We start from the raw sequence: 8,717 nt of genomic DNA on the forward strand, positions 1-8,717 counted from the left end.
TTACAGGCCTTTTTAACCGGTGTAGTGAAGTCACATGTGGACAGATTGTTAACTGGACCTCACATCATTGAGACCAGTGCTGCATCTCTTCATGTTCTTGCTATAAAAAACAGATTCCTTACTTCCAGAGAAGAGCATTTCTCTTCGTGTATGAAAATAACTAGATTTAACTTACAGGTTGAAGAAGATATGCACAACGAGTATTGTTTAGATTTAACATTCTACATCAAATTTAGCTGCAGACTCATTATTTCCCTTAAGACTTTCATTGATCCCTGTTTCAAACTTTGTTGTCCCCAAGAGTACAATTTACTCGTACTATCCACAGATTATCATTTTAGATATAGTGTGTGTGTAATGCAGCTGACCATGTTCTCATTGGGGACCAATAGAATTGTAAACAGGGATCTATGAAACATTATGACCAACATTTGGCTTTTTAATAGCAGTAACCAAAGCATTTAAAAAAAGTGTTGTGGGGGGAATCATCTCTGGCAGTGTTTATGGTCTGTTCAGTGGTCTGGTTGAAGCCAAGTCTATTTTTATATAAACGGAGCTTTTTTTACTGCAATATTCCCAAATATACATACGAATAATTATTGTTGAGAAGTGCAATAATAGCTGTATTATCTGTAGTATTTGCTGTATGTAACGATGAGTGAGCAGTTTAATTGGCTGGCCTCTCAGGCAACTGGTGGGTGTCCAGCTGTGAACTGATACCCAGTAAGATGGAGTTCAACAACAGTTTATTAAGGCCCCTCATAATTACTGAGGTAACGTTAAATGTCGATTAGTCACTGGCTGATTTGCACATGCATGAAGTGAGCAGGTGTGTTTATTTTTGGGTGGATATAACTTGACTTTGGTTCACTTCTCTGTGCCATTGACTGTAATATTAGAAGTCTGTGCACTTAAAAATAAGCTAAAATACACAGATATGCTCACTTTGCTAATAAATTAGTAACTATTGGTTACTCAAATTTGGTTAAAAATGTTTTATTTCCCTAATGTCAAGTGAACCAGTGCGACGCTAACTTCCGGGGTTGGCCTCCATACATGTCATAATAGCGCGACTCTACAGTAGCGGGTAGTTATAAACTATGCGGTTATATCTATAAGTACACAGCAAAATATATATAGAGCCAGTATGAAAGTGTTGATTGAAATAGCCGCTTGATAAGCTTTTTACGGCATTCCTTTAACGAGAGAAATGCACTTTAGGAAAACATTCCCATGATCCCCCAGTTTGTAGTCTAAAGATTAGCAGCCTAGCGCCGGCTAGCAAAGCAAACAGACAGAAAGTAGGAAAGAAAGCTCTAAATTCAACAAAAGGTAAGTAGCTTTCAGCAATCAACTGCTAAAGTCCATACATTAAATGACTGTGTTGTTTAATACTACTTTATAGTGTCGTAATTCATTCTTTGTAACCCAATTATGCGCTGATTGTACACAGCTGTACTTTAGCCATGTTTTCAAGCTGAAGTTCCTATTTCCGGTTTAGCTGACCGTATAAGTTAGCTAGTCGTCCAAGTCGCTCATAGTTTAGTTTAAATAGTAGTTATGTTTGCATTTTCATTGAGAAAAAAACGTCTGAATCATAGCAACAATTTCTTGTTTCGAGTGCATTGTCATGCCTCTGCAAGGAAAATGTCTAAGGCAGCGAGTGTCCGATAACAGACGCACTATGGTAGCTAGCTAGTTAGCATATCGTTATACGAGAGCGCGTTATTTAAAAACAACTCAATGCTCTTGACCAATTTCAAACGTTAGTTTGCAATTTTTACAAGCCCACTTTGTATGCGTATGTCTGGTGTAAGTTAATGTAGGGTTACGTTAACGCTGCAAGAGATATAAACAAACAAAAAGTGCACAAGTTAATGTTGAATAACGTTTTTCCGATTTAGTTTTGTGACGCTTAGGGTAACGTAACTACCTAGCTAGCTTTATTTATTGAACTGTTTTATCTTTTGTCTGCTTATGAAACTACACATTATTATTTATGTTAGTTTATTCTCACAGAATGACATTGGTCTAACATTTACCTCCAGAGATGGAGTGGATGCTTGATGTTAAGTCGTTAAAGTGTTTATTAGTTGCAATTACAGACTTTCGTATCCACAGCAGACCTACAAGCCAGGGAATGGAGCTAACTAATCACTTGAGATTGATTCAGAGCCTTGTCTTGATTGCTAAGAGGTTGTGATTTAACGAGTAGCTGGGGGACTCCTCTCAAAGCCACCATGGTAACTAACTGACAACAAAGCCAGGAATCATTTTGGCCCTTTAAGAGCACCTCTCCACACTTGGAGAGAGTGCAGACAGTTTGTGTCTCTGTTAAGAACAGAGAGCACACTATTCCTTTTTTTTTAAATACACACAGCAATTCCTTTGCTTCGTTCACCCAGCTTTTCTTTATCTCCGCCTGTCTCTTTGCTGCAGAGCTGAGATGGCCTCCTCCGCCCTCGGCCAGTTGGCACCTATCCTCCCAAACCTGGAGCCTGGGATGGGGAAGTCGGCAGCCATGCTGGGCCTGTCTGCTGGGCTGGGAGGAGCAGAGATGGAGCTGCAGAAGATGCTAATCGATGAGAGGATGAAGTGCGAAAACCACAGGACCAACTACCAGACACTAAAGGCTGAACATGCCAGGTACATTTCATTAAAGATATTCTTTTTTGTAATATATTGATATATGATAGATATAACATTTATGGTTGCGGGTCATTTACAATAAATAATTTCCCCATAACCACATATCATCAACAACACTGACATGGGCTATGACTTTTATTGGGCAAAATCTGTAGTAATAAGAAGGTGCACTTAATTCTGTTTGTCAGCGTGCACGCTTTCCCATGTCGTTGTGGTATCTGTTGGTACTGTGCTCACTCTGTCCTGGTGTTAGGGACGGGATGATAAAGGGTTTTATTGCCGATCAGGATATAAAAAAGAAAAACGCCCAATAACGTTGGGTCATACGTAGTCATACAATGTTGCTACTTTAAAAAAATGAAATGATCATTTATTTATACTGACTAGGTGGACCTTATGATTCATGATGACTTCATTTAAGATATTTTGATTGTTTTTCACCCAAAAATGTTTTTCATTTTAAAAAGTAGTGCATCCCATCTGTGAGGCAAAACAATTAATTATTTCTTAACCGTATGTAAGGTGAAGTAATTCCAGTATGCTTTAGTGACATTTTAAGAGGTTTATGCGCATTTAGAGGATTATTGGAATAATATAGTAATTCTTATTTTTTGGCCATAATAATCGTGACATGACATTTTCATAGCCTCCCATGTCTACCTGGTGTCTTTCTTGCAGCTTGCAGGATGAGTTCACCCAGGCTCAGGGTGAACTGAAGCGTCTGCTGAGCGACAGACAGGCACAGCAGGAGAAGCTGCAGCTGCTGCTGGCGGAGCTCCGAGGAGAGCTGCTGGACAAAACCAGGGAGCTGGAAGAGGTGCGACTGCAGGTAAACCAAACCCGAGAGGCAGAAAGTCTGACACCACCAAACAGTCTTCTGCTCTTTGATTGTGACCAAACCTCCTTTGGCATGAGGGGTTACGTTCACAGATCAAAACAAAAGGACACTTTTTGATTTCTGTTAAAAAATTAAAAAATATCTCTGCAACTTGACTTTCTCAAAACAAATGTGTGTGTGTGTGTGTGTGTGTGGACCAGGTGATGACCCCTCAGCGGCTGGAGTTGCTCAGAGCTCAGGTGCAACAGGAGATGGAGGCTCCAGTCAGAGAGAGGTTCAATAAACTGGAGGAGGTCAGTCCGTTTGTGTAGCTCCGTGATGTGTGATAGTGCAATACATTTACATTAACATTACCCATGAGAGAGAGAGCACTGGTGTCATTGATAGAGTTGCTACCCATCTACTTATATTTTATGTTTAGTGTACAATTCCTCTTGTCATTATGGATGTCAGAAATGGATATGCGAATTGATTTTTAAGGATTAATTCCTGGGGTAATTTGTGTTCTCGTGTTTCTGTGTTTCAGGAGACTGAGAAGTACAGGTCTGAGTACAACAAGCTGCGGTACGAGTTCACCTTTCTCAAGTCCCAGTTTGACCACCAGAGAGAAGAACATGCTCACATGCTGGAGGAGAGGAGGATCCGCTATGAAGCAGAGGTACGTTTGTTGTTCGGTTGCGGTGGTACACTGATTACTAAAGACAAAAGTAGATACTAAATAAAATCACCTCCTGCTGCCGTCAGATCTCTCGTCTGGAGAAGGACCGAGAGGACCTGGTGGCTCAGTACCAGGGTTCAGACACACTGCGTGATGGGAAACGAGTGGAGGCCCTGCTGAGGGAGAAGGCCCAGCTCCACCTGAGGCTGAAGGGCCTGGAGGCAGAGTTGGCCGAGCTTCGTGCCCAGAAAGACAACTCGGGCCAGCAGGCCGAGAGCGTCCAACGCATCCAGATCAGACAGCTGACGGAGTCTCAGGCTGCAGTGAAGTCGCTGGAGGTGAGACGGCAATAACTCACCTGACGCACTGTTTAGGATGAGCACATTTCATCTTGATAGCGTGATGGATCTGATTGGTTGTTGTTGTAACAGGCGGAGCGTCAGTCGTTGCGTCTTCAGCTGGAGCGAATGGAGAGCGAGCTTCATCTGACACACGAGCAGAACAGCCAGCTCACCGGACGACTGAACAAAGCTGAGCGAGAGGTCAACTCTCTCACCTGTCAGGTACACAGTTGTTGTTTTACACAGCACGGTCTGGGCTTTTTGTCCATCCAGGATTAGTTTGCCTCCATAGTTTATGGTGTAAAAGAGCCAGTGTGTAGCATTTAGAGGGAGGTATTGGCAGAAATGGAATACTTTATTAATAAGTATGTTCTCTTTAGTGTACAATCACCTAAAAATGAGCGAGTCCTCTTCATGGAGCAGGCCACCAGGTTTCTACAGTAGCCCAGAACGGACAAACCAAACACAGGCTCGAGATAAGGCCATTAGTGTTTCACGATTTTGGGTCGGCCACCATAGTTCTGCACACAGTTGTAATTTCAGTTGGTTGCAATCTGCAACCTCACTACTAGATGGCGCCAATTCCTACACTAGACCTGTAACATGAATTCTAGTGGTGTAACAGACAGTAGCTGATCCCCCCTATCTGCCGATAATTGAAATTGGCTGGTATTGTTTTATTTCCTAATCCTTTTGAACTGTGTGTTTTCATGCAAAGTACCACAAAGTACAATAACATTTGGACTTTTAGGCGGTGAAATGATGGTGGTCTTGAGCCTTGTATTCTAACAATCTGTATAGGCCAATAGGACTCATTGGTGAGGGGTAATCCATGTTGGCGGTTCCCTAAAAGTTTAATTTGCTTCCTTTTTTTTTCTGCTGATCCGATGCACCTTAATGAATTCAAATGTGTGGTCATGAATTGTGCCTAAAGTCCTGTCAGACCTAGTTGAACCTAAGATACGCAAGTGATTCACCGGCTACTCGTGGTTTGAAGTTGTCCAATCTGTCTTTTGGTGGTTCTCAGATTGACAGCCTGAAGCATTCACATAAACTGGAGGTGGCCAGCGTCAAACTGGAGTGTGCCCGCTCTAAAGGGGAGTTGGAGAGAGAGAGAGACTCACTGCACGGCCAGATAGACGGTATGGATCTCACACACACACACGCGCACACGCACACGCACACGCACACTCTGCAGTGAGAGGTGGACCGTGTTCCTAAAAAACAACTGTTCTAGGGTAGAAGGTATAGACGGTGCACTGCTATGAATTTCACTATACCGTGCTGACCAATCGGCTGCCATAGACACAGGCCACAGCTTTACTTCAGTACACAGCCACACATACATGATGTCGGTAAGTGAAGAAGACTTAAAGTTCACAAATTGTAACACCTGCAAGTCCAAAATAAGTCGGAGAGGAACAAACCTAAGAGAAAGAAATATGACCAGTTTAGCTTCCTAACACATTTGAAGTACTAATTCAAGTTTTCTTTTAATCAGAGCAAATACTTCCTATTCATTTGAATTGCGTGTTTTCTGCAAATAACCACTGTTGATGACAATAAGAAAAGTATAAAGATTAAACGTTTTTTATTGATTTTGAGTCAGGTGATATTATGCCATGCTGTAGCCACACCAGTGCACCAACATATTAAGAGAAATACAAATGCACAGTGATGTGTATATATATATACCGTTAACGTCCATGCTTCAAAACCGTACCAGCCACATGTTTCATTAGTCTCTGACAGAATACATGGACCGGTTTCCTTTACCCTCCGGTCCTCATGGTGACTCGTGTGCCTCAGGTCTGCAGACAGACGTGGAGGTGCTGAAGGCTGCGGTGGAGCGACACAAGGAGGTTCTCGTGGAGAAAGAGAGGGAGTTGGTCAGGAAGGTGCAGTCTGCCCGCGAGGAGGAGTTCCGCAAAACTGCAACTCTTCACGAGGAAAAGTGAGAATCACCTTTTGTTTTATTTCAGTTACTGATACGAGTCTCCTGGTAGCAAGTCTTGCTTTGGAAAGATGCCCGGTGTTGAATTTTAAATGCCTTATTTTGCAACAGATTTATTTATTTTCTGCTGCTAGGTTGGAGGTGGAGAACCGTCTCGCTGCTCTGGAACAGCAGAGGGCTCTGCAGGACGCTGCAGATCACAGCCAGAAGGAGGAATGGGAGGAACGTGTTCGCGTCACCCAACAAGGAGAGGAGGCCGCTCGCAGGGAACTGCAGAACCTGAGGTCAGCTTCATACTGAATGTTGTCACACAATCTACACAGCCAGTGAAGATCAAGCTGCTCATTCTTTACATAACGAATAACTGTACATGTAGAGGCCACAGTTTACTTTCTGAAATCCATTTAGAAGAAGTGTAAGACTGCTGCACATATCAGCAATCACTGTCTGTGGTGGTTAGAGAGGAAAAGGCAACGTTTATTTTTCAGTTTCTGTAGCCATACCAAAGTTTCACAGTCTATTGCACTAATTAAATGGTTTCAAGGACAAGTAATGTTGAAGTTGGGTTTATGGTCACACAAAAGAGAAATTAAAAACAGCTTTCCTTTTGAAAAGGCATTAATGAAACAGTTTGTGTCTTACAGAAGCAAACTACAGCAGCAAAGCTCACATCTTGAGGAGCTTGAGAGACAGAAAGCAGAGATCGCTGACCTACAGCAGGTTAGTTCAAGTGTAATTGTTCCTGCAGCTGGCAAAGCCAGGGGGAGTTGGCTGAAATAATAAATAGTTTTGATTGATCCAACAGCAGAACCAGGAACTGGGTGTCCAGCTGGGGACGCTGTCTCACTCTGAAAGTGACTTGATGGAGACAAACCAGCGACTGAGAGAAACTCTGGACAGAATCAGGGAGGATCTCAGGACGGCCCGGACCCAGGCAGAGAGGAGCCAACACGAGGCAGAGAGGTACTGTACTGCCTCAGTTTGCTTCATGTTGGTTAGATTATTACAGCCATGAAGTCATGCTTCTTTGAAATATCTCTTCAATTAAACCACCAGGCTGGTGGAGGACCATCGGGTGGAGTGGTTGGAGGAGAAACACAAGCTGCAGGAGCGAGACGCTGAGCTGCAGCAGAAATACTCTCTGGCCAAAGAGAAACTGCAGAGAGCAGCAGCGGCCCAGAAGAAGGTGCTCCTCATACTGTCTTTACTGTCAGCAGTTTGAGAATGCATCAAAGGGTTTCTTCATGCTACTTGGTGTCCCTTTGCTTGTTTATGTAATTTCTAACATTGCAATATTGAAAAGGTCTGAGGAGAAACTCAAATTCTTCTACTTGGAACATACAGATAACTTGTGTGTGTGTGTTTTGCACAGAGAAAAACGCTGACGGAGAACAAAGAGAAGAGGATGCAGGATAAGATTCAGTTGCGGGAGGCCAAGATAGAAGAGCTGGAGCTGGAAGCTGCTTCAGCAAAGAAGTAAACTTAAGACACGTTAAAGCCTACCAGTTAACATTAGGAAACCCAAATTAAAACTCCCCCTCTCTATCTAGACGTTCATCGTTCTCAGAGGAGCAAGCTCAACTTAACAGACGAATGAAGGAGCTGCAGCGACGACATAACGAGTTTCGGCGTCTCCTACTGGGCGGTCAGGGTACCTACAGCGCTGGCCCCGTCTTCTTGACCCCCTCACCCACCCCATTTGTTCTCCTCGGGTCTGAGGGGCCGTTAGCCAACATTCCGGTAAGCATAATGTTTTTCCATCAGTCTGTAGATGGGTGGCAATGAAAAACAGCTAACTGAAGCAGCAGTATTTTATATGTACTGTAGAGTTTGTAGAACATCCGGAGTTACAAATGAAATATCTGTTTCAATCATATGTTCATGTAACTCAGCAAAACACTCAGGCTGTCATCATAAAACCTACAAACTGTAGAAGCAGAGCTGCTCCGCCACAGTGAAACTAACACATTACAGGAGGACGTGTGAAATGCAGCACTATGGTATAACGTGGTCTGCATACATTTAGCTAATATTGCGGTTGTAACATCGGCTTGTTTCTCCCTCCGTGCTGCAGGAGGAGCAGCATCAGAGGGAGCTGACGCTGCTCCGTCGGAGGCTGGAGGACCTGGAAAGCGCCCAGCAGCAGCAGCTGGAGGAACTGGGATCTCTGGTGCAGAGGGACCGGGACATGGCTTCCCAGCCTGACCTCTGACCTGAAGCACTAGAATGGACTTTAATAACATTTACAGAATATGTTGCACCTTTTTAAAAAAAAAA

The 8,717-nt window shown here is 43.3% G+C and overlaps 1 protein-coding gene across 2 annotated transcripts; it reads left to right on the forward strand.

The window, feature by feature from the left end:
• Nucleotides 1–1,081: 1,081 nt before the first annotated feature.
• cep83 (centrosomal protein 83) lies at nt 1,082–8,652 on the forward strand (the record flags this gene model as incomplete). Of its 2 annotated transcripts, none has more annotated exons than XM_079183900.1 (16): nt 1,082–1,332; nt 2,440–2,646; nt 3,328–3,478; nt 3,688–3,780; nt 4,014–4,145; nt 4,232–4,483; nt 4,577–4,708; nt 5,514–5,628; nt 6,296–6,440; nt 6,575–6,724; nt 7,085–7,160; nt 7,246–7,403; nt 7,497–7,626; nt 7,813–7,916; nt 7,991–8,180; nt 8,515–8,652. In XM_079183900.1, the coding sequence occupies exons 2-16, from the start codon at nt 2,447–2,449 to the stop codon at nt 8,650–8,652; spliced, it is 2,166 nt and encodes a 721-aa protein (XP_079040026.1). In that variant the 5' UTR covers nt 1,082–1,332; nt 2,440–2,446. The 2 variants fall into 2 exon arrangements, with proteins under 2 accessions (XP_079040026.1, XP_079040027.1); XM_079183901.1 differs by lacking the exon at nt 1,082–1,332 and adding an exon at nt 1,659–2,243.
• Nucleotides 8,653–8,717: the final 65 nt, after the last annotated feature.

The sequence above is a fragment of the Pholis gunnellus genome (genome assembly GCF_910591455.1).
Source record: "Pholis gunnellus genome assembly, chromosome: 22".
In the NCBI taxonomy this organism is placed as follows: Eukaryota; Metazoa; Chordata; class Actinopteri; order Perciformes; family Pholidae; genus Pholis; species Pholis gunnellus.